Source organism: Rhinolophus hipposideros (assembly GCF_964194185.1).
Source record: "Rhinolophus hipposideros genome assembly, chromosome: 19".
Taxonomy (NCBI): domain Eukaryota; kingdom Metazoa; phylum Chordata; class Mammalia; order Chiroptera; family Rhinolophidae; genus Rhinolophus; species Rhinolophus hipposideros.
This window is the reverse complement of record NC_138065.1, coordinates 2426150-2453879: the sequence shown is the minus strand read 5'-3', so window position 1 is coordinate 2453879 and position 27730 is coordinate 2426150. Positions and strand designations below refer to the sequence as shown.

At 53.2% G+C, this 27730-nt stretch overlaps 2 protein-coding genes across 2 annotated transcripts in view; one reads left to right on the top strand and one right to left on the bottom strand.

Annotated features, from left to right (window-relative positions):
- TDRD10 (tudor domain containing 10) overlaps positions 1 to 19609 on the top strand; it is a 35175-nt gene extending 15566 nt beyond the window's left edge. The window contains exons 5-14 of the mRNA XM_081025187.1: positions 674 to 744; positions 1355 to 1511; positions 13692 to 13728; positions 14043 to 14133; positions 14895 to 15042; positions 15290 to 15435; positions 15653 to 15807; positions 17242 to 17312; positions 17513 to 19081; positions 19263 to 19609. Of these exons, the coding sequence (XP_080881313.1) occupies positions 674 to 744; positions 1355 to 1511; positions 13692 to 13728; positions 14043 to 14133; positions 14895 to 15042; positions 15290 to 15435; positions 15653 to 15807; positions 17242 to 17312; positions 17513 to 17545 (909 nt within the window). The 3' untranslated portion in view covers positions 17546 to 19081; positions 19263 to 19609. The remainder of the gene's footprint in view (positions 1 to 673; positions 745 to 1354; positions 1512 to 13691; positions 13729 to 14042; positions 14134 to 14894; positions 15043 to 15289; positions 15436 to 15652; positions 15808 to 17241; positions 17313 to 17512; positions 19082 to 19262) is intronic.
- UBE2Q1 (ubiquitin conjugating enzyme E2 Q1) lies at positions 19602 to 27595 on the bottom strand. Its single transcript, XM_081025186.1, has 13 exons — positions 27153 to 27595; positions 25030 to 25134; positions 24649 to 24753; positions 24042 to 24092; positions 22393 to 22533; positions 22092 to 22176; positions 21779 to 21839; positions 21472 to 21562; positions 21319 to 21377; positions 21172 to 21220; positions 20896 to 20991; positions 20476 to 20542; positions 19602 to 20082 (listed from the first exon to the last, which is right to left on the bottom strand). Exons 1-13 carry the CDS (start codon positions 27474 to 27476, stop codon positions 20051 to 20053), a joined length of 1266 nt encoding a protein of 421 aa, XP_080881312.1. The 5' UTR covers positions 27477 to 27595; the 3' UTR covers positions 19602 to 20050.
- Between the last annotated feature and the right edge of the window lie 135 nt (positions 27596 to 27730).

The following is a 27730-nucleotide window of genomic DNA, read 5'->3' as shown; positions in this document are numbered from 1 at the left end:
CTTCACTCTGCCCCATAGGACGAGTGAAGTGGTAGGACGAGCCTCGTGTGTGTCCCGCTAAACTAGGAGCTCCTGGAGTGCAAGGCTAATGTTGAGTTCACATCTACTGGGGCACTCAGCATAAAGCTGGCCCGTAGCACATGTTTGTTGCAGGTCTGTTGAAGGCATGAAGAGAGAAATGAAGGAAGGTTTCTGTGAACACAAGACTGAGTCGGCCACGCATAGGAGGTTTGGTTAAAGCAGGCCTCCTCACCCAGGTAGGGATGAAGCGAGATAGCCTAGATTTCTAATAAATGAAAAGCCGCTTCCTCCTGGGAGCCCGCCCTGACCACCTGCCTTCCGCATCTGGGATCATACCCATACTGTGTGCTCCGGAGCTGCCTGTAGGTCCTCGTGTGGAATTTGTCACCATGGGTGAGAAGGTCTGTGTACTTGACCGCCTTGTCGGGAACCCCACTGGACTGCTGAGCTTCCATTGAAGGCAAAGCTCGGATCTTTCTGGTCTCTGGATTTACATCACTTAGCACAAAACCTGGCACCCACAGCAAATCACAGACCCTCATTAAGTCTGTTCAGTTGATCACAGATTAGCTTGTTGGAGAGCTAACACCCTGAGACCTGGCTGTAAGTGTCGTCTCTGGGTCTCTTTCTCTTTGAAACCCTGCCATTGTAGGAGGATATTCGGGACCTTCTGAAGGACTTCAGCCCGCTCCACGTCCACAAAGTCCAGAGTGGCTGCAAATGGTATGGACGAATCTTTCTTTTCTTTGGGAAGAAGCTCCTTTCCTCTTGGTCCATTTTGCTGATGCACTGATGTTTTAGACTTAGCTCATCAGCTCCCAAATCCATACGCACTGTTCCTCGGCAAAGTGACATCTGGGAGACCCCTTTTCCATATTTAACCTTCTGACTCGGCAGCCAATACTGTTTTGTCCATACAGCCTTGGTTTAGGAGTCCAGAGACCTGGGTTTATTTTTGGTAATATGTCCTTGCTGTGTGTTGTGATAGGAGGTAAGTGACCCTACCTCCCTCAGCCTTTGTTACCCCTGCAAACTGGACCTTCTCATATTTTCCCTTTGTTATTTCCAAGGCGGTAAAAGTGCTTTGAACTTTGGCGGGGAGTCATATGAAGGAAGCCCAAAGCTGGAGCCGTGCGGTGTATAGTGACAGTTGGCACACGTCTGCTGATCCCCAGGCCCCCACCTAAGCCAGCCCCCCACTTGCTGGTGTATCTGGAAGCGCCCTGCTCTATGGCTGCAGGGGAGGGGGAGAGGAGACTACGTGCACTGGGCTTCGCCCCCCTGCTCCTCTCCCCTGCGTGTGCTCAGAGCTGCCCCTCTCCTGCCTTCCCAGTTTTGCATTCGTGGATCTGGGCTCCGTGCAGAAAGTGGCGCTGGCGGTGCAGGAGCTGAATGGGAGGTTCTTTCACAAACGAAAACTGTATGTGAATTCCAATAGAAGTTGTGCCAAGAGGACCCCTGACGTGGCCGAAAGGCCCCGGGAACTGCCGGTACGTGTCCCATCTCTCCGTGCTCTGGTGGCTTTACGCTCCCTCTCCAGAGCACGGCCCACCGGGCTTTCTGTTCATCCTCCTTCAGTCTGGTCTTTGTGGAGGAGGCGGGGGCTTGGATGAAATCAGGCCACTTTTATGACCTTTAACAGTCAGGGACAAGGTCCCGTACAGGAGACTTGGAGTTTTTAAGGAAACGGAAAGCCATATTTTTGGCTAGGACAAAAAGGGTCATTTGGGGCTTGTTCAACCTGGGATATGGGAATTGAGGTTTCTACTTGTTGAAGGTAGTAAAATGAGTATCTGTGGCTTGCACAGCCTTGTTTTGGCTGCTGGGGTGAGGTTAAGATAGAAGTGAACAAAATTTGGTCATTCTTGGCAGGAAGACATTGCCAAAATGGGAGGTACGGGAAGGGGGCAGTTAATGGTGGGGGTGGTGCGTGGTGGGGGCTGCCATTGTGGACAGAAAAGGGAGGGCCCCTCATTAACCCCCGGAGCTTCCCTCAGGGGAGCTGGGCCCATTCTCACTGCGGAGAGCTGAACCAGGCGTAGGGAATCCCACTTCAGGGTCTGAATTCTTAGGGTTCGACTTGGCTGCGTATACGAGGAAATTCGAATGGTGATGACGTAAACAAGTCAGCTATTTTTCTTTCCTGTAGAAGAATTCAGGAGGCAGGGACCCCATGACGTTGTCAGGGTTCCAGGCAGGCAAAGAGTAGGAGGCCTATGTCCTCATAAAAGGCACTTTCTCAGAAGCCCTGCCCACTTTTCTACAAGCTTTCTTGTAGAAAACGGCAAGCCATGGCCTTAAATGCAAAGGAGGCTGGGAAATGTCATTTTTCAAATAGGCATAGTGTTGCTAAACTTGGGGTTCTGTCATTGAGGAAGGAGAGAAAGCATGATGGCGGGCAGTTAACAACAGGGCCAGCTGTCGCTGGAGAAGCTGAGAGGTGGATTGGAATCACCACAGTAATCGTCAGAGGTGGCCCCCTTGCTTGTTCCAAACTACTTTTCTTCGTTTCTCTCTAACCCGTAGCTTTTTGGAGAGCAGACTGTCACATTGTACTACTTACTGACCTCACTAGCAGTCATCTACCACCATTTTCTCTGTCACACCCTTTGATTCACTGATAACTTCGGTTTCTGGTTCACTGTCTTTCTCTCCGGTCATCACTCAAATTCAGGGTCCATGTGAATGGCCCGCCTGAGAGTCCGGACCATTGTATTTTTAATGATCTTTTCTTCCATTCGGTCACGGTTTCTCATTCCCCTAGCTATATCTCAGACCTGGTCATTGCTCATAACCGAACATCTCCAGAATATCCATTTCAGGCATCCTGTTCTGTCCCTCCCCGCTTCTTTGCAGCTCTCTTACTCTACAAGAGTGGTTCTCAAACTTTAATAGCACCAGAATCAACTGAAGAGCTTGTTAAACAGCTTGAGCCCCACCCACAGGAAAACTGAGGGAGGACGTCCAGGGCGGGGCCTGAGAATTTGTACCAGTGCCAGGCGGTGCTGGTGGTGCTGGTCCTGGGACCACATTTTGAATAGCAAATCTTTAAAGCCCAATGATTAGACACATTAGGACCCTAACTCCACTGCACCCACCATTTCTTCACTATTCAACACATTCTTGACTCCCTCGCACTTCCCTGCTTAGCTGAGATTCCATAGTTACAACTAGCTTTGTTCAGGCGTCCTTAACTCCCTTAGCTCATTAGGTCATTTCTTGCAAAACTCCGCTCCCAGTTGAACCCAGCCCTCTGCCTGTTCTGAAGCTGCCCTCTGAGCTGTTGAAGACGTTCACCACCATCTTGTTAACTGGTCTCAATGCGTGTTCCATCACAGCTTTCCCACTCTTCCAAACTGACCTGTCTTGGAATTCTCTAATCTTTTCTGCTATGCTACTGTGTTTCCCTGAAAATAAGACCTAGCCAGACCATGAACTCTAATGCGTCTTTTGGAGCAAAAATTAATATAAGACCTCTTATATTAAGATGCATTAGAGCTGATGGTCTAGCTAGGTCTCATTTTCGGGGAAACACAGTATTAAGCCCATCTAATGAGTTTTTCATTTTAGGTAGCGTATTTTTCAATTTTCATTTAGTTATTTGTTTTTCCATTTCTCTGCTGAAATCTTCCATCTTTTCACCCATCGTATCTATCTTTTATGTTCTTTAACATATTTATGATAGTTATAAAATCATTTTCTGCCAATTTCAATCATCTGGGTCGTTTGTGACTCTGCTTTTATTGACATTTACCTCCTTGGTTATGGGTCAAGGCGTCTTTACAAATATTGTAATTTTTTATTGTATGTTGGCTATTGTGAATGTTATATTGTAGAGATTTTATATTATGTTCTCTAAATAGTGTTGAATTTTTTTCCTAGCAAAAATGAAATTACTAGCCAATCTTTTGATCTTATTCAAGTTGAGTTTTTTTGTTGGGATTGGTATACTTCAGTTTGAGGGTGAGTTCTTGGACAAAATCCTTTTCCTAAGCCTTGGCTCTCCATGGTCTCAGGAGAGGGTCTCAGGTGCTTACCCAGGTCTCTCCACTCAGGCTGGTTGGAACTCCGTTGTGTCCCCAGCGCCATGACACCTCTGACACCTGTGTCCCTCTCAGCTCCCTCTCCCTCACCCCCTACCACGCCTTTTCTGTTGAAGGCCCTCCCAAAACTTACCCTGCACACGAGCAACTTAGGATTCAGCCCAGGGTCTGAGAGGAGCCTCTCAATTTCTGGGATTTTTCTGTGGCTCCTTCCTCTCTGGTCCCCTGTCCCACAAATTCCTGACATCCAAACTCTTTCTTATCTGTGTTTCTTCTGCCCAGAGAAACTGCTGCTGACTGTTCCAGCTCTGCTTCCCTCTGCTGTGGTTGGAAAAATGTCCCAGGCCCAAGGCCAGAGTGATTGTGGCCTCACCTCCACCTCTGTGTGTTCTTTTCTCAGGCAAATTGCCCTCTGCTGTCTACTGTTGTTAGTCTGTGCCAGAAGTGGTCAATTCATGTATGTTGTCCAGTGTTAGAGTCGTCTGGGGTGGGGGAGTCAGTTCAACAACACTAGAAGACACTGTTGTGGGGACCACCTTGCTTCCTTTTCTGATGGGTGTATTTTCCCAGGAACACACATTGGAAGCAAGTAACCTAAGTACATTTGGAAATTTAAAAACACATTCCTGAGTAAGCAACACATAGGCTTCCTTTTCTGATGGGTGTATTTTCCCAGGAACACACATTGGAAGCAAGTAACCTAAGTACATTTGGAAATTTAAAAACACATTCCTGAGTAAGCAACACATAGGTCAAAGGAGAAATCGTAACAAATGTAAAAATATGTAGAGCTAGACAATAGGAATATAGTTTCTAGCAAAAGTTGTGGGATACAATGAGACCAGAAATGGATAGTATTGAATGCTTAAATGAGCAAAGATGACAGGTTGAAGATCAGTGAGCTAAGAGTTGATTGAAGAAGTAGGTAAAAAGTAAAAATAAACCCAAAGAGAGAACAGATGGAAAACTTTAAAAATTTTTTAAAGATTTTTTAAATTTAAAGTTTGTAAGCAAAGCTGCAGTTATATATGTCAATTATATCTTAATAAAGCATAAAAAACAAAGCTACAATAGAAGGTATTAAAGGAAGATATCAATAAAGCCAAAATTTCATTCTTTAAAGAGATTAATGAAATAGAAAAATCTTTGGCAAGATTAATCAAGAAAAAAAGCGAAAAGGGCATAAATTAATATTAGTAATGAAAAAGAGATCCAGCAGGTTAAAACAAAAGATAATGTGGTAATACATTTAAAATTTGAAGACATGGACACATTTCTTAAAATATACCATTTTTAAAACAGAGAACCCGATAGTCCTATAACCATAACGTAGTTGACTCATAGTATATAATCTTCTCACAAAGAAAACTCCAGGTCCAGATTGTTTTATAGGTAAATTTTACCAAATTGACAAGGAATAGAAAATTGCAATAATGTAAATTCTTCCAAAGAATAAAATCAGAACGTTACTCCCTAGTTCATTCCGTATGAGGCCGGTATAACCTTTATATCAAACCAGACAGAACAGCATAAGAAAGAAAAATTGCGAGCTGGTTTCCCTCATGAATACACACGCAACATTTCTAAACAAAATATTGGCAAGATAAGGTCAATATTGGCTAATGATGGTACTATATCATGACAAGTTGTTTTTTCCTCCCAAAATACAAAAGCAGTTTACTATTAGAAAAACTATAAATGTCTTTCACTACCTTAACAGATTAGAGGGTGAAAACCATATGAGCTTGAATAGACACAGCAAAAGCATTTGATAAAATTGAGCACTAATTTATGATTTAAAAAGATAAAGATTCTGAGCAGCTAGAAATATGTTATCCTTAATGTGATAAAGACCATCCACCAAAATGCTACAGAAAACGTATTTTAATGGGGAAATGTTATAAGCATTCTCTTTAAAAATCAGAACACGATGAAATAATTAAAAAATAAATAAAAGTAATTACATTAAATAAGTAAGTAAATAAATACATAAGTAAATACATTTTTTAAAAGGGGGGAAAAAAGCAGAACAAGGTAAAGACACTTACCAACACCCCTTTTATTCAGCATATACTAAGGGTTCTAATTTTGTCCAGTGAAACAAGAAAAATTAACTAAAGGCATACATTTTTGGAACGAGAGAAACAAAACTGTCAGTATGGACAGATGATATTTCTTTATGTAGAAAAAGTTAAATAATATGTAAGTTACTAGGAATAACAGTTTAACAAGGTAGCTTGGATATATAAGATCAGGTATATGAAAATCAATTGTATTTATGTTTGCCATGAACAATCAGCAAAAATTAATTTTTTTAAATATACCCTTTGCAAGAGCAATTTAAAAAATTAAGGTATCTAGGAATAAGTCCAATAATAGGTGAGCATAGCTTATCTGGGGGAAATAATTGAATTTTATTGAAAAATTTTAAGGAACACTTGAAGAGCGAGAGTGCCAATTTCATGGATAGGAAGATGCAATAAGCATTATTTAAGTCATTTCTCCCCAAATTGATCTGTTGATTCGGTATAATTCTTATCAGGATTCCCACAGGTTTTCTCAGGAATGGGACAGGCTGACTCTAAACTTTATATGGAAGTCCAAAAGCCTACGAATATTTAAGACACATCTTCCTGAAAAGAAGATGGGAGGCCTTGCCCTACTAGAATACGTTGTAATATTATGCTAGGGATGTAATAACACGTAAAATATAATTGCCCACAGAGAGGTCATGCAAATGCAGAAACTACATTCTGGTCGAGTCGTAGATCTCTGGTGAAAGAACGGACACCCTATTGCTTAGTCATGTAGAAAAATGTGAAATTATATCCCAACCTTAGTGCTAGATGGACTAGAGACTGGAATGCGAAATGCAAAACTAAACCTTTTAGAAAAAAAAATGTAGAGAGGTGGCCGGTTAGCTCAGTTGGTTAGCGTATGGTGCTGATAACACGAAGGTTGCAGGTTCGATCCCCACATGGGCCAGTGTGAGCTGCGCCCTCCTAAAATAAAACAACAAAAAGAACGTAGACAGATACCTTTATGACCTCAGAGTAGAATAAAATTTGTTAAGGCATAAAGAAAAAGAATAGAAGGATGAGTTAAAGTTAAGAATTTATCTTCTTTGAAAGATAGTATGAAGGAAGATAAATTCAAGCTGAAAACGGGGAGAAGATATTTGCAGTAATATGACCAACAAAGGATCAGGAAAGGGATCTGCAGACTTCGGCCAGCGGTTCCAATGCTCCTGCCCACTGCCTGTTTTTATGCTGCTGGCAAGCTAAGGATTGCTTCCCCTCCCCCATTACACTTTATATTTTGAGACCATTTTAGATTGACATGCAGTCGTAAGAAGCCATACAGAGAGATCCTTGTCCTCTTTGCCCAGTTTCTCCCATTGGTCACGTCCTGCAAAACAATATCACAACCAGAATATTGACGTGGATACAGTCGAGACACAGAGTATTTCCATCACCAGCAGGATTCCTTATGTTGCCTTTTTATGGCCACACACATTTCCCTCCCATCCCCTCCTTAACCCCTGGCAACAACTTATCTGTTCTCCATTTCTATATGGTTGTCACGTCAAGAATGTTATATAAATAGAATTCTGCGGTGTGTAAGCTTTCAGGCCTGGCTTTTTTCACTCCGCATAATTTTTTGGAGGTCCATCCAGGTTGTTGCATAAACCAACTGCCTTGATTCCCTTGGTTTTCTTACCCATTCGTCCATTGGAGGACATCTAGGTTGTTTCCAGTTTGGGGCTATTACAAATATAGTTGCTAAACATTCACGTACAGAGTTTGTGTGTTTCTTGGAGATAAATGCCCCAAATTGCAATTGCTGAGTGGTATGGTCGTTGCACGTTTACTTTCCAAAGAAAGAGCCAAACTGTTCCTAGAGTGGCTGAACCGTTTTACATCCCTGCTAGGAATGTCTGAGGGCTTCTTGGCGTCCCCTCCAGGATTTGATGTCACTGTTTTTTATTTTAGCCATTCTGATAGGTGTGCAGTGATATTGTGGTACTAAGTTGCATTTCCCTAATGCTAATGATGTTGAACATCTTTTCCTGTGCCTGTTGCCTGTTGTATATCTTTTTTTTGATGAATTCTTTTCATTCCTTTGCCCATGTTCTAATTGGATTGTTTTCTTGGTTTTGAGTTTTGAGAGTTCTTTGTATATTCTAGGTACTAGTCTTTTGTTGGATATGTGGTTTGCAGATATTTTACTCTGCAGCTTCTTTTTTTATTCTCTTATTACTGCTGGGTGGGTGTGGAAGTCCAGACTTCCCAAGGGGTCTCTACTGACACCCCAGGCAGGGGCAGCGGGGGGTGGGGGTGGCGGGGGCGCTGGTTTTATACTGGTTCGGGGGTGAAATTTCTGGCTGCCTACTTGGCCTCCTGTAACACGGTGGGGTGGAGGTGTTGGGGTGACTCTTCACAGCCTCGTGAGGGTGAAAGTCTAGGCTCCCTGCTCGTCTTTGCTGGTGTGCACGGACGTGGGGCCATTTGTGTGTGTGCATGTTTAGCTAGAGGAGAGTGGTTATTGTCTCGAAGCTTCCTGTCATGTTAGGCTGTCCCTTTTCTGGTCCTTTGCCTAAAGAGAACAGGATTTTGTTGGGGCTTTTATTGTCTGAGCCTGTTGGTGTTTCTGGATTCTTCGGTTCTAAGTCCATATACAAGGCGAGAAGAAAACCCAAGGCACTCATCACCGTGTCGTTCCTTGGTCCCAAGGTCAAAGTCATATTTGTTTTATATGTAACGTCGAGTTTTTAGTTGTACTTTGCAGAAGGAATAGGAAATGGCACATGTGTGCCATCTTCCCAGAGTGGAAGTTCTAAGAAAGGTCTTTACAATTTTAAATGGCTGGGTTGGTGGGGGCGGGGGAATCGAAAGAATACTATTTCACGACACATGAAAATCGCATGAAATTCAAATCTCAGTGTCTGCAAATAAAGTTTTATTAGGAAACAGCCCCACGCATTCATCTCCTTATTGTCTTCTTCTTCGCACATCAGCAGAGTTGAGTAGTTGCGACAGAGACAAGGGGGCCGCCAAGTCTGAAACCATCACTCTCTGGCCCTTTATAGGAAAAGTGTTCGCCTCTGGATTCAAATCCAGAATATTTTGGAAAAGCAAACGTTAAAACTCCTGAAAGTCAATGAGAAAAGGAAACAACTTGATAGAAAATTGGGCAAGAACTAGGAATAGGCTTTTTATAACAAGAATGAGAAAAAGCCATCAGGTGGTATCCTCAGGCTGCAGTGTTGGCCTTTCCCATATGCCTGCTGTGGGCTGGCTGGTCTCCACGACACCCAGGCTCGTGGGGTTTTCCACCATCTGCTCCAGTGAAGTCAGCCGCCCCTGGTTTTCATAGCTATGCTCACCCTGGTAGGACTGTCAGCGGCAGGCGCTGCGAGTGGGGAGTGTGAGAAGCTCCAGACTGAGACATCTGACTCCCACTGTTTGTCTCCAAGGACCCATGGTCTGTTGTTGTTGTTTTTTAATAGGCGCTCTCAATTTTTGTATATGCTTCTGGTCAGTTTCCAGAGTCCTGAAATGGGTGTTTTTTTTTTTTTTATTATATTGGGGAATATTGGGGGACAGTGTGTTTCTCCAGGGCCCATCAGCTCCAAGTCATTGTCCTTCAGTCTGGTGGTGGAGGGCGCAGCTCAGCTCCAAGTCCAGTCGCCGTTTTCAATCTTTAGTTGCAGGGGGTGCAACCCACCAGCCCCTGCGGGAATCGAACCGGCAACCTTGGCGTTGAGAGCTTGTGCTCTAACCACCTGAGCCACGTGGCCGGCCCAAAACGGGTGTTTTTTTGACAGTTGCGTCAAGTTTTATCATTGCTTTCTGGGGAGAGGATTTATTAATTGGAATATTTTGTAGTAATTTGTTTCAGAGAAGAGAAAATTAGAGGATCAGCTTCAGTGGTTTGCTTTTCTCACTTCATTCAGGTCGCCTTCAGCTGTCACCCCCACCCTCCATGCTTCCCCTCTCCTTGCCTTGTGTTTCTTCATGGCTGTTCCAGCCCCCGGCGGTGTAGCTGTTTGTTTACTAATCGTAGTGCCAATGTGTGGAACGCACATATTTTGTAAATATTGGTGGAGCGACTCAATGGAGGCTCCCTGAGAACAGGGTCCGCGTCCTTGGTCTTTGTCACTCAGTGTGTGTGGCACGTAGAAGTGTGAGGGGTGTAACTTCGGTGAAAGGGGAGCCGCTGGGGATTAGCGCTGTAAACGTCATATTCCACCAGGTGTTTCCTTCAGGTGGCGGTTCCCTAAGGAGGGTCGGGGCCTTAAAAAGAGGTGGCCCACAGTGACCAGCAGCGGTCCACGGGTGTGGCCGTGAGTCGCTCAGAGGCTTCGGGGAGGGAAGCGGCCACTGGTCTGAGTGGGACGTGAAGCTCGCCCCCACGAGAGCTTCTCCCAGGTGTGGGCCCCCCTCTGTTCCACCGGCCCCTGGCCACTGACCTTTGTGTGCCCTCTGTCTGCTTTCCCACGGCTCGGACTCACCAGCATGAGTCTACCCCGTAGAATACTTGATCAGCTGGCAGCAGTGTCCCAGGACACGGAAAGAGACTGTTGACAGCTGGTGATTGATCTGGGCCACTGTGCTTGTGGCAACAATAGAATTAATGAAATCGGCTGCTTGGGCCGACACTGAGGTGCCGCCTTGATCTCAGTGGCGTCCAGGTGGCCACTTCTGGGTTCTGCGCGCATGTCCTGAGATTTCAGGTTTGTTTTTGGGTGACGGGCCTGCTATGGTGAGAATTATGTGGCTTTTCCTCCGAAACTTAATTTCACAAACTGTCAAAACGGGCTCGTTATATTTATCTCTCAAATCATTAGGGAATAATAATTAGGCCAAAAGTGGTTCCAAATGTCTCTGTATCAATAACAATTTTTAGCTTGAAACCGCTGCTGATAATTGGTCCTCGGGTTGGTGTTTAGAACGGTCCTAGGAGAGTCTGAATAAAAAGGCACGTTCTGTGGTTGGGAGAGGACAGTTGTTTGCACTGTCACTTTGCTTTGTTGTAGGGACATGGGGGTGGGGCAGAGGTTTCATGTGGAGGTTTGCTTGGGTCTCATGGCCGCCAGCGGTAGGGAGCCCACTGGTCGAGGGCCCATTGTAGGCTCCATTCTGATCGGTGCTGCGGGAACTCATTTAATGACGGGAGGAAGTCACTCATCCTGCTCCCACTTAGTGAGCACCTACTGTGTGTCATGTCCTGGACAGATGCGAGCCCAGCTAAATCTTCACGTCAGTGCAGATGGGATCGGTGGCACAGAGGAGGAAACCCAGGCTTCGAGAGTTCATAATTCGCCCCAGGTCATTCTTCCCCTTTCCTTCTATTCATCCACTTATCTATCCCTTCCGCCCTCCTCTTCTTCCCTTCCTCTTTCCTCCCTTCCTTCTTCTCTGCCTCCCCCGCCCTCCCTCCCTTCCATTCATCCACTAACCTATCCCATCCATCCATTCATTCAACATATATATGTTTACTGAGAGCCCAGTAGGCACCCGGCCCCATTCTAGGCCCTGGCGCTACCTCGGCGGTCTCGAGGTAACTGTCAAAAGACCAGTGTGATTCTTATTCTCATGATTCTTATATTCCAGTGGACAGAGACATACAGTAATCCAACGAATAAGAAAATGCCAGCTAACACGTGCCAGGCAGAGAATTAAAATGAGGTGATGGGAGGCAGCGTGAGAGGTCTCTTCTTTCGATGGCTCTGAGGGAGGCCTCTGTGAAGAAGTGATAGATCAGAGCGTATCCTGCGAAGACGAGAGCATTCCAAGCCGAGGGCACCTGCCAGTGCGCCACGGTGTGACGGGGTGGGACGAGGGGGGAGTGGGCAGAGAGGAGCCCGGTGGGAAGGAGGGTCAGCTCGCGGCAGCCACCGTGAAGACTGGGTTTGATCTGGAGCCACAGTGGGAAGACATTGGAGGGTTTTAATCGGGAGTGAGGTGACCTGGTTTTTGTTCAGAAGAGATCATGTCTGCTGGGTGGTGACTGAATATGGGGCGAGTGTGACAGCAGCACTCTTTGCACACTTGCTATGGTCCTAGAGAAAGGTGGCAATAGTTAGGACTGGGGTGGTGCGTATATAGAGAGGGCACGTGGGTTCTGGTGTTCGGCGGACGACGTGACTTGGCGTGATGAGTTGGACATAGGGAGCGAGATGAAGTTGGCCTGAGCCACTCACTTGGTAGCTCTGATGTAATTTACTCGCATTGAGGAAGCCTGGAGGCTCTATTTTAGCCTCTTAGCTGTCCTGCGAAGTGGGCGTTTCCGTATTTAAATTAAATTCCAGAGAGTGATTAGCCTTGGAGATGTGGAGTTGGGAGATTGCGGTGTACTGTTGACTCCTGAAGCCACAGAGCTGGAGGTGACCGTGGCGAGGGGTCAGGGGAGCAGAGGACCAGGTCCTGTCCTGGGGTGTGCCGGCATTTATTGGCTGAACTCATTTAAAGGGCCAGCCAGTGAGAGAGAGTGAAAACCAGCTGCATGCCACGTCAGAAGTGTTTCTGGAAAGAGGGAGCAGGTAGAACACCACAAGTCAATCCAGAAGAGAACATGAGGGCTCGGTCACATGATGAGTGTCATTGCTGACCCCCTGCGGAGCCGTTTCAGGGAGGCCCAGCTGGAAGGGATGACGCCAGGTGTGGAAGTAAAGAGGACTGTCCACAGGACTTGGAAGGAAGGGGGCAGAGAGAGGTGACAGCTACATGGGATGTGGGGTCATTTCCGGGGCTTTACAGCCATGCATAGCAGAGCGTGTTTCCTGGTGGGAGACGTCCACAAGGGGTGCTGTGAGGGAGAAGGGGCATGACCGCAGGGCAGCTGGCCTTGACAAGGTGAGATGGTACGCGACCCAGAGCCAGCAGAGCAGGTACACAGTGGCCAAGGTGACAGGAGGGACGACTCGGGGCGTGTCGGGGGGAGTTTGGTGGTTTGCAAGGTGAGAAGATGAGGGACCCCCACACCCCTGTGTCCGGTTTGCCCCGATGGAGACTCCAGTTTGCCAGGTTGAGGTGGGCTGGGGGCGCGGTGGGTCTGAGGGCAGCGTGAAGTAGTCCATTCGGAGAGGAGAGGAAACAGGAAACTACTGGGGCTTGTGGGATTGCAACATCTGTCCACGTGGCAGTGATGGCCAGAGCTGGGCCCTTGGGGCCTTGAGCCGGGTTGAGGGTTTTCCTGGTGAGAACGGGGCACAGGGAACCCCGCGTTACTTGGGGGGCTGCCGGGCTCTAGTGAGGGGCTGGCGCCAGACCTTCCTGTCCCCACGCAGCCCAGCACCCGCACCCGGAGTAACCGTTTGCACTTCTTCCTCCAAAAAGTGCCGCAGGGACCCCCCAGGCTGAGCAGCCCTGGGAATCTGGAACTGTAGCCCTGACAGAGCACCCCTGCAGCCCTCCCTCGACCCCGTTTCTGAGCATCTTTTCTTTGCTTCGCTCAAGCTCCCAGTGAGAAGGGAGAAAGTGGGTGGTGTCCCCAGGCAGCTAAAGCCCGTGTCAGCACAGGGGCTGTTGACACTGTGTCCAGGTCCACCTGGAGTGACTCAACTTGTAAAGCAACAAAAGCAACACTGCCGTGCCTAAGTGGCACTGTTCCTTTTTCTCCCAGGTTCTGCAGAAGGCTCCAGGATCGGCCAGAATCTCCGGTGAGGCCCGACCTGCCGTTTGTTCCCAGGGCGTGTCTTTGCAGCTCTTGACTAACTCGCCGGCCTCCCTTCCCCTTTGCCCCGTTTACCCCTCAGTGTAGCAGTGGTCCTTTGTTCTAGAATGCTTTCTTGACTAAGGCCTCTTACCCAGCACCCTCCCCCGACCTGAGCATCTGGTGGCTGAGAATGGAGGGATGTGGCCTCTGGGCCCATCCTGTCCTACCTCTGAGGGCGGGGCCGGGGCCTGGGGGGAGGGGGCACGGTCCTCCAGGGACAGCTCTGGTGCCTCCAAGACTCCATCTTCTGCTTTCCAGCTTGTACACGGTTCCTCCCGAAAACTCACAGTGACGCCCGGAAGCCAGAGACACCTAGGGCCGCCGTCCTTGCGGTTCCCATGGAAATGAGGTTAGCGAGGTGTGGGAGGCCACCAGAGCACAAGAGGACGGCAAACACCAAACACCGTTGGGTTCCTAGAGGATGGGGGAGGGGAGGGGTGGTACCGGTGTGGGAGTGACGTTTCCAGGAACTCCTGCGCCAGACCCAGGCGCGGAGGCTGTGACCCACAGGCACCTAAAAGTGTTTCCATTGTTGTACACGAGGGCCTGTGACTGTCCCCCACCCTGGATGCCAGATCATCGTCCCCATGTTCTGCGTTAGCAGTGGATACCACCTTTAGTGTCGGGGGCAGAGGGAGGGCACCAGAGTCCTCCGAGTTCAGATGCTACAGGATGAGTGGTTTTGGGTTCCTCAGGGCAGCAGGCTCACCTTGCTGGCCACGTGTGACTTAGGTGATTAAGTTATCGGAGTGGGTGGGTGAAGTTTGGCACATGTTAGACACCGGGAGGCGTGACTAGGGGATTGGAGAGGTGTCCTGGGTCGGGGACAGCCCAACAGGTGTGTGGAGGTTCCGGAAGCGCCTGGCAGGCTCACAGCGGCCCAGCAAGGGCTCTGGCCCATCTCTCCTGGGGTGTCTCTGTTTTGGGGACTGCCTCTTCCCAAACTCTCCCACCCTGCACCCCTGCGTTACGCACTTGTCTCGTCCCCATCTGGACGGGGTGGATCCGACCTCCTGCTCAGGGTGGCTTTCTGGCCTGGGCCTGCGGGACAGGTGTCGGCCACATCATTCACTCCGTCACCCCCTTCTGTGTTGCGCTGCTCGTCCCCAGGGGACGCTTCCTGGTGCTGCTTCTGAGGGAATGCTTCCGAGACCTGAGCTGGCTGGCCACCGTCTGGAACGTCGGCGGGGAGGTCGGGCTGCTCGTGACCAGCGTCGTCCCTCAGACTCCGTTCTTCTGGGCCATGCACGTCACGGAGGTACAGGCTCGTTGGTGGCCCTCGGTCGTGGTGCCTTCTCACCAAGCCTTCCTGGGGTCAGCCTGGCGACGGGCCTGGCAGGGGAGGCTTCCAGGACGACCTGGTTTCCGTCTCGTTCTCTCTCCCACCTCGTCATACCTTTGGTTCCCTTGGGGCAGATGAGCGGTGCTGGCGCTGCGGGTGACACCTGCAGAGACAAGTATGGCGTGATACAGGCAGTGACCCATTGTGTGTGTGTCATCCCCAGACCCTGCAGGAGAACATGCAGACGCTGTTTGGTGCCCTGGCCGTGGCCGAGGAGCAGCAGCCCTACCTGCAGCCTTCAGTCGTGCAGCGCGGGACCCGTGGCCTGGCCGAACATCAGCTGGGCGATTACGGGTGGGCCTGGAACAGGTGTGTGCCAGGCGGGGCCCTGCTTCCCTCCTCTGACTCTGGACTCTCTCCGCCTCCTTCCTCTCTCGAGATCTGATTATCATCACTCCCCCACCCAAGGAAGGGGAAAAGCAAAAGGAACTCTGCTTCTCGTAGCCTTGACCTTGAAGCCCTGTTTGTCCAGGATGGGGTGGAACAACCCTCCTTACCCCCTTTGCCACCCCTCGCCTCCGGCCAGGTGCTGGGTGGTGGACCGTGTGGACAGCTGGGCCATGGTCATGTTCATCGATTTTGGCCAGTTGGCCACCATCCCGGTGCAGTCCCTGCGCAGCCTGGACAGCGACGACTTCTGGGCCATCCCCCCTCTGACTCAGCCCTTCATGCTGGAGGAAGGTGAGACGCCCTTCAGCCTGGCCCTGCCGATTTCAGGCGCAGGACACTGCCTGCCTCCGGGACGTCGTGGGGCATGGCGAGGGCAGCCAGGCCTCGCTGCCTCCAGCTCTGTTTGTTGGATCTCACCCGTTTGGGGCATCTGCCTGGCCCTTGCAAAGCCACCTCTTCTCTGTTAGTTTTCACACCTGGGTTCTGGGCCCCAACAGGTGCTGCCCCCAAAGCTGAGCTGTCTGGGTGCAGGCAGGGAAGGCAGGCGTCTTACCCCTGCTCCTGCCGGAGCCGCTCAGCTGTCATGTTTTATGCACGAGTTCTGCTGAGGATTTTATTGGAAAAGGATTCTGTAACAGAAGAAAACTGGGTTTTGAAAACCAGTGGTAGGTGTGAGAGCACTGGACTCGGGGTCTTCTGATGGGGCCTCAGGTTCCGTGTCCTTGAAATGGAGGGGCCCCTTCTCAACAGTGAGGTTAGGTGAGTTGTGAAAGGATGAAAGAATGCTTTGGGGGCTCAGAAGGAGAAGCGGCTGTGAACGCTCCCGCGCCTGCCTACCCCAATGCTCCTTGGGAGGCCAGGGGAATGGTGCCCAGTGGTCAGGGGCGCCACCCAGAGGTCATCTTGGGTCACTGCATGAAGAGGCCCCCTGCTGCCCAGATTGGGACTCACACCCCTGCTAAGCTCCCGAGTTACAGGCTGGCTGAGCCTGACTGCTTGGGTATTGGTGGGTACCCAGATTAGGGGAGCCCCCTACCCCAAAGGGCAGCTTCCCATCTGTCCGAGAGACCAGAGTGCCCAACCCAGATACGGGGGTATGCTCAGCTCCCATGTGGACATGGAGTCGGCCCTGAGAGGGCAGGCAGGTGGCTGCTCAGTGTCCTCCCTGTGTGATGTGGAAAGGAAGGCTCAGAGAAATGACAGGCGCTTCCTCACGTCTCATAGCAACAAAATGGCAAAGCTGGGGATGGAGCCAAGGTCTGGGGCCAGGGTTTCGGGGGGTGGCAGGGTGGTGGGAGCTGAGTGAGGACAGACGTGCCTCCGTCCAGCATCTGGACGCTGGCAAACCCTGCGAAAGCGTCTTTGCTGCTCACCTGCCTTTCTCCAGCCCAAATGCGCAGAGCAGGGTCGAGTGGACCGTTTCCTGTCCCCAGATTTTCCCATTAGAGAGTGTAAAATCCCAGATGCCTGTAATTATTTTAGCGACAGTAGTAATGCCTCCTCCTGGATATGCTCTCGCTGCGCCCTGTCCCCTCCCCAGCATTTATCATCTCGTTCTGTCCGGGCAGCCGGGAGCGGAGCGGCACGGACTCGCCGAGACTTGTTGGTAGGGCTGGTCTGCCGGCCCAGCAGTTTCCCGCAGCCCTGGCCTCTCGTTCCCTGCCCCTCACCCCCACCCCGCCATCTGACCCCGAGCCACCAAGGTGTTGTCGTTTTGTTTCACAGGCATTTTGAGTTCATGTCAGGTGATCAACCGCATCCTCAAGGGAAAAATCACTGGTACTTTGAACTTGGAGGTAACTGCCCCTGTATCTCACCCGGCCACTCTCCCTCCCTGCCCACCCCAGGGGTTTCAGCTGCAGGCCACTGCCGGGCCAGAACCCCAGGACCCGGCATTCCCTTAGAATAAACCAATGTTCTCCGTGGCTCGAGGGGTCGGGTGGCCTGGCTGGGGGCGGTCCTTCCTTTCCACGGAGACTTTCTCTTTCTCTTCCAGTCGCACATCCTGAAGTTTGAAGAGTTTAAATAACGTGGCTCCCACCGGCACGTTCCCTGCTCTCTCGTCTCCCTTCCGCTCTCGAGGCCTTCGGGTGACAAAGGCCACACTGGTGCCCTGGGATCGATTTCATTCCCATTTGCTTTTACCCTTAGCTTGCCACTCAGAAAAGAGTGAAGTCTGTTTGTCATGTGTCTCCCGTTCCCCACTCAGCATGGCCATTGGAACCAAACACAGGCAGCTCCCACGCGGTCGAAAGCCTCAGGTGGCTCTGTATTTCTCTCCTGATACCAGTTGCTGGGGAATGGAGGGGCCCACTGCTTCGTTTTCCTGGCATTCCTGGCATCATAGAATCAGGTGGGAGCATTTCACTAGTGAGCCAGCACTGTGGTGAATAAATGTTGGTATATTGCACGATTTTGGGGTGATGGACTGCTGTCTAGCTAGCTTTCCCAGCCCTGCCCTTCTAGCCATGGGGCGGCTGTGTACGAGGGGTAGGGCCCCGCCCTGAAAGACCTTGTTTCATTCCTTCTAGCCTTCTTAATGGGGGGAAGAAAATTGATTCAGGATGGTATGGCTGTGATTTCTTTTTTTTTGTAATGTCATTTGAACCCTACACTTAAGGTCGTAAAAGAGCATTAGGTGTGACAAGAAAAGTGGAGGAAGTTCCTGTCACTTCTCTGAGAATGGGTGGTGTTCAAATCCCTTTGTGTCAGAGGAACGTGGACCCCCATTATTTCTTTAAATAATTTATTAGAGCCAAACTATTTAAATAACTTTTATTTATTCCATCCTTTGGTAGATGAGAAAAATACATTACAAAATACATTGTACAGAGGACAGCTCACAGTACACATTACTAAAAACACAATCTACATTTCCGCCAGGGCTGGTGATAAGCTCAGAGAGAGCCATTGAGGCCATCGAGCAGATCTCAGCTCCCTGGAATGAGTTTTGCCCTCGGGTCCCCGTTTTATCTGACCTCAGCATATATTAGCACCCCATATCAGGTGGGTGTGGGGACTTAGAGCAGCACTGAGGACGTTGAACTGTCCGTCCGCCGGAAGCAACACGATATTAGTCCTTTGAAAGAACGAGGGAAATGACCCATGGGAAAAGAAAGCAGTCCGCAACAGCGAGCTCATCCAGGTTCCCAGGCAGCTGTCCCCAGTCGGGGCTTTCTAAGACTAGCTCTTCGCTCCACCATCCCTGGCCTGTCATCGCGGTCCCCCAGTCTGTAGGCATCGTGTCCCAAGAGTCCGTCAGCCGCACAGCAAGCCTACTGACCAGGGAGGCGGGCGCGTGCCACACACACGTCACGCCCGCGCTGGCATTTTTAGACAGCATGTACAGCCAGCACAGCCGCGACAGGTCGAGCTCAGCAGTCCCCTCCCAGCAGTTCCTGCAGCCTGCGGTGACGCCACACGTGTACAGCCACCCCCTCAAGCTAACCTTTCCAGAGGACCCACCTGATGGGAGTGGCGTCAGAGAATCCAGCTTGCCGAACACCTTCCTTCAGAGCTGTGCCCGTTGGCTCTGACAAGTCCAAGTGAAGCACGAGACTGGCAGGTGAGCAAAGGATACCCTGCGGTGCCACCACCCGGAGGGAGGGGGCCCGATGGCCGTGCGGTGTGGTGCTGAGCCCAGAGGCCACGGCATGCCCTCCGGGACTGCCCCCAGCCCCACACCGTCCATTCCACAGCAGTTCTGGGAAACAGCCTCTTACGCCTCCTCCTTTCCTGTTTCTTAGGAATTGGAAAACATCTGTGACTAGGAAAGTGCTGCTAAGCGTTAAGGTCATCCTTCCAGCCTGCTACACTGGTTCTGCAGGCCAGGCTCTGCATTCCGGGGGGCACTTGCTGGTCGGTCCAGGGGCCTGAGAAGCAGTCGGGGGGAGGGGGAGCGCGGGGGGACCGGGCCCGTGTGTGCTTCGGCTCCACCTTCCTCTGGCTTCAGCTTCGAAGGGCGGCATCTCGTGTCTCCTGAAGCCACAGTGGACTCGGCACCCCGCCCCCACCCCAAGTAGTTCAGGGGATGGGGGTGGGGTGGGACGTGGGAATAAAAAGAAAGATGAGTCAAGACCAGCACCTTCAAATTAACAAACTGTAATTGTTTTCCCAAAGATACATTTTTTTCCATACACATCCATCATACACTGTAACCAAAAAAAGCAGTGTACATGAAATAAGAGAAAATAAATTAAAAATCCATAGCATAGGTAAGGAGGCTCTAGTCTGGAGCACAGCTGAGTTTCCAGCAATGTAAGGAGGCTCGGAAGTTTCTGGTATAAGAATGCCTGCTAGCAAGGGTTCCAGCCAGGTGGTCGGCCTGTCAGTCAGTCTTGAGTACGTGAGAGAGTTCTGTGTGTGTTTTCCTTAGCGTTTAGAATAGCCATCATTGTCCTGCAATAGGCAGAGCTATCACGTCCAGGAAAAACGAGGGAGGGAACCACAGAGGCAGCGTGAGATCCAAATACAGCATTCAAAGGTAATTGGTCCAGTGGTGCCTGGGGAAGGAGGGAGGGACGACACTCCGGGGTTAGCCATCTTCCTTTGGGGGTGTGTACCAGCCTGCAAAGAAACCCAAGGACGGTGAGTTGGAGGCTGGAGTCTCCCCACCCCCGAGCCCCATCACTGAAGATGCCTCTAGGGTTACAGGAGGAAGGAACCTAGGAAGGGCTTCCGAGTAAAGGGGGCAAGGTCAAGGGGGGCGAGATCGTAGGGCAGGGGAGGCTGAGGGGACAGGGTGGGGGCAGGGGCAGCACCGAGGCGGTGCGATTGCTGGTGCTTTTCTGGGAGAAGAGGCTGTGGAGGGGACAGCTGCAGCCTTCTCTGCAGGACGGGGCAGGAGGCCTCCTGCTGGGCAGTAAAGGCCCAGAAACCAAGGGGTTCATGCTATTTGGCTGGAAGTGAAACCTCGGGCCGGGCAGGCATCCGAACGTCCCATCCTGGCTGCAGCCTCACCGTTTTTTTCGTGGATCTGCACCAAGGACTTGTAGGACTGCTGTGCTCTTGTCAGACTGTACTGAGACTGGGGAGGGAAGCCACCAGATCAGGCCACACTGTCCCCTGCCTGCCACGGGCTGCCACCCAGCAACCTAGGAGCCAGGCTCCCAACTTGTGGCTGTGACTAGACGACGTCCCCGCACTTGAAAGTCCCTTTGGGGCACAGTACCATAGACTTCCCTTTCCAGACCCGTGCCCTCCCCAAGGTCTCAGGGCGCCCCTCAGTCCGAGGTCTGGCCCGTTCCCACTGTGGGTGTCCCAAGCCCGCTCGTCCAGGCCACCAGCCCGGAGGCCCCATCCTCTGGGGCCCTGAGAAGGCAGCCCCGGCCTGCTGGTGGCCCAGGCAGCGTACGTAGCCCGGCAGCCCCGGCCCCTCACTTTGTTGGCTCCGAACTGCACCCGTGCCTTCCCCTTGACCAGGGTGGCGCTGATCTGCATGATCACAGACTCTATGGAGTAGGCACTGCTCCAGCCCTGGGGACACGGAGGGACGAAGGAAACAGTCAGGAGCAGTGCCACAAACCCTGCCCGTTCTCCAGCAAGGAGCTCTGCCCTTCACCCCCAGACAGGTCAGTGGGTGCAGGCCCCGCCCCGCAGAATCAAAGGCCACATCATGCCCATCACCCAGCCGGCCGGAGCTAGTGACTGGCTCACCTGTTTGGTGAGAAGTTCCATGCAGATGGCACCTCCGCCCAGAACATACCTGCAAAAGAAAGGTTAGTCAGTTGCACCCGGCCAAAGCTCCACCCCTTCCTCACCCTCGGTAACAGGAGCTGCCTCTGCCCTTGCCGGGCTACTCACCCTCCGGAAAGGACTGGAGACACAACCCTGACAAACGGAGGGTCGAAAGGAAAGTTGTCCTGAGAGAGAGACGGAGGCACCGGTCAGGGAGGGCGGCCAGGCGGGTGGGCAGCCTCGGCCCAGGGGGCAGGGCAGGAAGGACCACGGTCTTACCTTAAAGGAAAAGTTAAGGAGGATGAAGTCGGCGCCTTCTTTCTCTTTGAGGATCTGGAGATCGTTGTGCAAAGCGCTGTCCTGGTCAACCCTGTGAAGAGTGAGTCTGGGCTCAGACTCCTGGTCCCAGCTCAGGAGCTCCCCAGGGCCCCCCCTCCCCGCTCCCCTCCCCCCCAGGGGCTGATAGGCCCCACCCACACTGCTCCTGGGACACCCTGGAGGCCCCACCCACACTGTTCCTGGGACACCCTCGAGGCCCCGCCCACACTGCATCAGCTTCCAGTCCAGGCCCAGAGTCCCCACTCACTTGAGGAGTTTGACATTCCAATCATACAGACTGTCATTCACGAGTTCGACTGCATAGTTTCCTGGAAGGCAGGAAGAAAGGTGTCATTAGGATGCTCCAGGTGATGGGTGGTCCCTGATACAGACCCCCAGGCTGAGCGGAAGACATCAAAGGCTCCAGGTTCAGCCCTGATGGCCAGGCAGCCAATCTAAGCCACTGGCTTGGGGAAGCCCCTTTCTGGCCTGAGCAGCTCGGAAGCACTCGTGTGGCCCCAGCCTTTTGGGGCCCCCGCTGTGAGAGGTCCTGTTCAGGCCCTTCCCCGAGGCAGACTCACCGCCTTTGAAGCTCTGTGACCGGTATATGTCCCTGAGCTCCTTCATCAGCCGGTCAGTGGCCTGTACTGAGCCAGACACTGCCCCCTGCGAGGGGGACAGAAATGGATCAGGGTCACATGTTTTGCAAACATGCGTTCTAGACCAAAGGGGCAGTCTGGCAGCTTGCTCAGGATTTAGGCACAGATGAGGCACTGCCATAACCCACCCAAAAAGGCGTCCACTCCCCAGACTGATTCGCCACAGCCTACCTCCCACCTCCCAGCAACCCCCGGGCCCAGCCTCTCCCTGGAAGGTACGTACATTTAGGTAATCTTGCCTCTGGTTCTTTTTAATTTTCTCTAGTATGGCCAAGTTTTCTTTTCCGATGCCATCATCTTCAGATTTCTTGCCCTCAGCTGGCTCTTCTTCTTTCATTTCATAGTGATCTAGGTCTTCCGTGTCCTGGGGGAGCAGTGGGGTGGGAGTGGGGCAGAGGAGGAAAGAAACCAACAGCAGCTGAGGAGAGGGGCCGTCGGCCTCCCAGCCCCACTGGCCCAGAGCCGTCAGCTCGGGAGCAGTGGTCTAGTAGCAGGCAGTGAGCACAGCCCTTTCTGTCTCGGGAACAACTCCCAGTCCCTTGCAATCTCAAGGACAAGGCAAGCCTCCTTCCGTCGTGTTCTCTAGCAGCAGAACTGCGGGAGGACCTAGGAAAGCCAGCAGGGGCTCGGCCCTCTCGCTCCCCAGACCGACCCTGCTTCAACTGTCCCTAACACTCTCTCCCTTGGCAGCAGAAACTCTTAATTCCTAGAATGACTTTGGCCTGACACTGCGACTCAAAGCTCATGTTTCACCAGGTGGCTACTGCACCCAGGAGTTCCCGGGCCTGAAGGTCTAAGGGAGAAACCCGGGTCAGAAATCTGCCTGCCAGCTGCAGGGCCTCGGTCAGGTATGCAAAGGCAGCCACTGCCTAGACGGAAGCGAGGAAGGAGGTCCAGAGAGGGCGACGGGGGAGGTCAAGTACACAGCGAGCCCCTCACCCACCCTCCTAAGTGAGCAAGCCGCCCACAGCCCGGCCCGTCAGACGCTGGGATGCTGCTCCCACCATCCGAGGAGCGAGCAGCATGTATCACCGGTCCTTTGTGCGTCTTAAGACCCGAGCAAAGCTGCAGAAGCGGGGACATTAATCCAATGCTAGGAAACAAAGTGATCAGATTGATTTCCTGGCTCTGGCAGGACCTGGTAACACTAACCTCCTAAGTATTACATTAGCCGCTGACACCTCCTGGAGGTTTATTGTGTGTCGGGTACGGTACACACACCAGCTCATTTAACTCTTACAGCCACCGCGCTGCGATCACCGTTCCCATTTTACAGATGAGATGAGGAAGCAGGGGTAGTGAGGTGAATTCTCAGGCCCCAAGTCATACAAGTCTTAGGGGAGCTAAAATGTGAGTCAAATTCTGTCTGGCTCTGCAGCCCAGATTCCTAATCATTGCTGTATTCTTCAGAAGTATGTTTTTAGAGAGTCTATCAGATCCGTTACTTAGCACTGAACCACGTCCTGCATGAAGCATTTCATGTGCAATGCCTCACTGAATCTTCAGGACAGCCATATACAGTAGACATTCTAATCCCATTTTATAAAAAAGGACACTGCAGCTCTGTTAGATTGGGTAAAACTCCCCAATTAAGACGGCTGGAGATACAGGATGAAAGCTGCGGTCTGACTCCAAAACCACCGCAAATTAACCTGTTGCTATTCGGTGCAGACAGATTTGCACTTGACTGTCTTCAGTGGTCGGATGGGGGTGCCCTGTCTCCTCTAGTACATTGGCTGTTCCTCCAGGTCAATAAATTGTCGTGATTCCTTTGGCATTTTTCTCGCCCCAGTTCTAGGCCGGAGCTGTGGGTGCTCAGTGCTGCTCAGTGACAGGCCTTCCCGCCAGGGCGGCCTCACGTGGCAAGCCTACCTCAGGCATCTCCTCATCTTCGTCTTCTGAAGACACGTCTTCCTGTGTGCACTGCAGTGGGGAGAGGGGAGATGGGAGGTCAGCCCCAGTGGCTGCCCAGAATGCAGCCTCTGCCCCGCTCCCCGGAAGCTCCAGGACTGGAAGCCGTGTGCCTGCCCACAGTGCTGCCAGCCAGCCTCTCCACCAGCCAGAGGAAGCAACAGCCCAGGGAATGACTTCACAGCCAGCCCATTACTCTCCTCCTACCATATGCCAAAGAACAAAAGAGAAACAAATGGCTGTTTCTATCACCCACCTGACAAATCCCAGTTTAATGTCCCCAAGAATCCCGCCTTTGCTTAGTCGTCTTTAGACTGACATAGCGGTCCTGGTTCTTACCAAGGGGCCTGAGACCCCAAAGGCCAGCAGCTGACCCTGGTAAAAACCCCCCTCTCTCTCAACATGGAGTATACTGCCCATGAGGAGGAGTCTGGACAGGAGAGGTGAAGCTCTCAGGCCCCATCCAGCTGGGTCCCCATGTGGAGAAGAAAGGGGCGAGCGTCCCGATGCGGGGTGTGTGGAGGGACTCGGGCGGCCCCGGCCCATCCACGGGCAGCGCCACGCTCACCTGCTCCGCGGGCAAGGGCTGATCCAGCATCTCCACGTCCGGGTGCTGAGGGAGGTTATAGAGTTTACACAGGTCGGAGATGATCCGCTTCAAATGTTGCAGTAGCTGGGGGTGGAGAGCACGGTGACGTCAACATGCTTTCCCACCCCAAGCAGGACGCGCTCTTAGCCCGGCCTGCAGAGCGGGACCCTGTGGCCGTGGGACGGGGTCCTGGACCGGTCCCTCTGGCCTCAGGAAGCACCTCCCCTAAGGAGTCTGCCCCCAGCAGTTCAGCCTGCTGCACCACCCACTTTCCAGATACATCTTCTTTCACAGGCTGCCTTCTTGACATCGGCCTCATAGGAAGGAAATGCACCGCACCCCAACACCCCGGCCCCTCACCAGAGTATTCCCTTTCTTTATGTCCACCAGCCTCTCCAAGACAGCGGCCAGGTTAGGGTCATCGGACTCCACTGACCAGATGGGGGGCACAGCAGGGTACGACTCCTGAGGGGGAAAGAGCAGGGAGAGCGGTCAAGACGGGCAGTTCTGGGGAGAGCTGGACTTCTAGTCCCTTTGCTCTTCCCCGGCGCCCCTTCCACATACACAGAAGCCCAGCCCAGCAGGTCAGCATCTAACCAAGAGGCTTCCCAACAAGTCCTCGACCAGAAGAGGAAGCGTGGCTGCACTCAGGCAGTGAGGGAGGCTTGCTATGCCAGGGCCAGACCTGAAACTCGCCCACACCCCGCCCAAGACTTCCAGCCCGACTGCTCTGCAAACTCCATCATCAGCTGAGGAAGGGATCACCTCACCACAATCACACTCATGTGGAAACAAGGAAAGGCTGCAGATCACTTTCGCTTTAGCTGGGGAAGGAGGGATAAAAACTAGATTGTATCTCCAGAACCTAAAAGTGAAGGGGTAGAAGGAAGCCCTGTCCACCCCCAGTCCCAATAGAGCCCCTCAGAGGCCAGTTCTCCCCACGTCTCCCTTGGGAACTTGCCACCCTCCTCGTCCAGGCGTAGGCTGTAGGGTTCTACATGGCAGACTGGGAGAAAGAAGCCTACGCTGCTAACATTCCCAGCATTCCTGAGCCTCCAGACTCTCCCTCTGCCCAAAGCGAGGGGGCCACTTCAGGCCAAGTCTCCTTTACAGGGGCCACAGAGAGTCCGACTGAGAACCTTCCACACCAACTTCCTGCCAGGGACAAAGACCGTAGATGGCCCCTGGCAACTGGAAACTTAATTCAGGAACACGATTAACTCCCGAGGTCCCCACGCGTGCCAAGGAAAGCATATCCATGTGTACTGGGGGTCTCAGCCCTGCCACCGCTCTAATCCCCAATGCTGGAGGAAAACAAGTGATCCAAGATGCTCAAGTCTTCACCCAAGCCACACCCAGTCCATCACTCTTTAGTAGGAGAAAAGGTGGCGGGGGAAATGGGAGAGAAGACACGGGACGCACGTGTTTTGGTGGGTCACCATCCAGACCAAGCGGAGGCTTGCCTCCCCAAACCTTGACCCGATTTCATGGAGGAAAGGGACAGAAGACAAGAACCACGGCGAGGCGAGTGAATTCAGGCCCCGAAGTGGCACAGACTTCCCAAGACCGTCGTTCCCCAGCTTCTCCCATCCGCAGTCTGCCCGCCTGGATCAAGTCCGTCCCCTGGCTGCCTCACCCGTGCCCTGGCTGGCGCGGCAGGCATCCCCCGGTCAGCAGAGGCCGGCCCTCGCCCATGATGTGTGACGGGGGGCCGCGCAGGGGACACTGAGGGTCTCCCAGTGCGGCGCCCCGGGTCGGCCCCACCGCGGGGAAAGGCACTGTCACCGCTCCCAGGGAACAGTCAGCCCTCAGACATCACCACCATCGCCCGGAGAGGCGACCAGCAACCCCGGACAACTGGGGGTGCCCAACGGGAGCAGGAGGGGAGTGGCACATCTGCCACCAGCTGGGGCAAAAGGCGGCGTCAGAGGTGACACCCGAGGACAGGAACTGCACAGCAGAGGGAGGACTGGGGCTCCTGCAAACCACCCCTTGGTCAAATTCGGAGCCGTGAGGGGCCGCGTGAGACGCGTGGGTACGGACCCCACAGGTGGCACCGTCCTAAGTGAAAGGGACCAGTGAGGCGGCGGCATCGCCGAAACGTGCCGAGTTCCGGGCAGGTCCCTGCGGCCGAGGTCAGCGCGGAGGCCTGGACGTGGGCTGAGCGAGGGCACAGCGGGGCTTCCCCGCGCGGCGGGGGAGAGGCGTGGGGCGGCCGGCGTGAGCCCCGAGCACGACCCCGGCGTGCGGGTGGCGCGGTGCAAGGGGCAGTGCGGGCGCCATATGTCGGGTGCCCCTCGCTACGAAGGCCAGCGGTGGAGTCGGGGGGCTCGGCCAAGCCTCAGGCGGCGGGCGCCACCGTAACGCGGGGGGCAGGACCGAGCCCCGGGAGGAGCCGGCCGCCGGGGCCCCCGAGCCCCAGGCGCCGCGGACGGGCGTCCCGAGCCCCGACAGGCCCGCGGCACGCCGCGAGGGGTCCTCACCGTGATGTTGCAGTGGATGCGGACGGGCTCCCCGGGCCCCGACCCCCGGGCGGGCAGCTGCGGGCCGGGCGCCCCCGCCGCGGCCCCTCCGGCCCCCGCCAGCAGGAACTCGCAGCTCAGCTCGTCCAGGCAGGCGCTGGCGATGCGGAAGCGCTCGTGGCCGCGGTGGAAGATGGACTCGAGCAGCTTCAGCTCCCGCCGCAGGCAGGGCCCCGGCCCCGGGCCCCCCCCCGGGCCGCCCCCGGCCCCCGGCGCCGCCCCCTGGCCCCCCAGCTGCTGCCCCGGCCCCGGCTGCTGCTGCCCCTGCGGCTGCGGCTGCTGCATCCTCCGCTCCGCTCCGTTCCGGGGCCGGCGGGCCGGGAGCCTCCGGCCTCCGCTCCGGGCTCCGCCGCCGCCGCCGCCGCCGCCGCGGTCCGCACTTCCTGATCCCCCCTTCGCCAAGATGGCGCCGCCGCCACCTCCGGGACAGGGCCCCCCCCTCCGCTCGCCGGCCCCCCCAGCCGCCGGAAGCCGCGCGCCCCTCCTCCTCCTCCTCCTCCTCCTCCTCCTCCTCGGCGGCCCCGCCTCCGGCCCCCTTC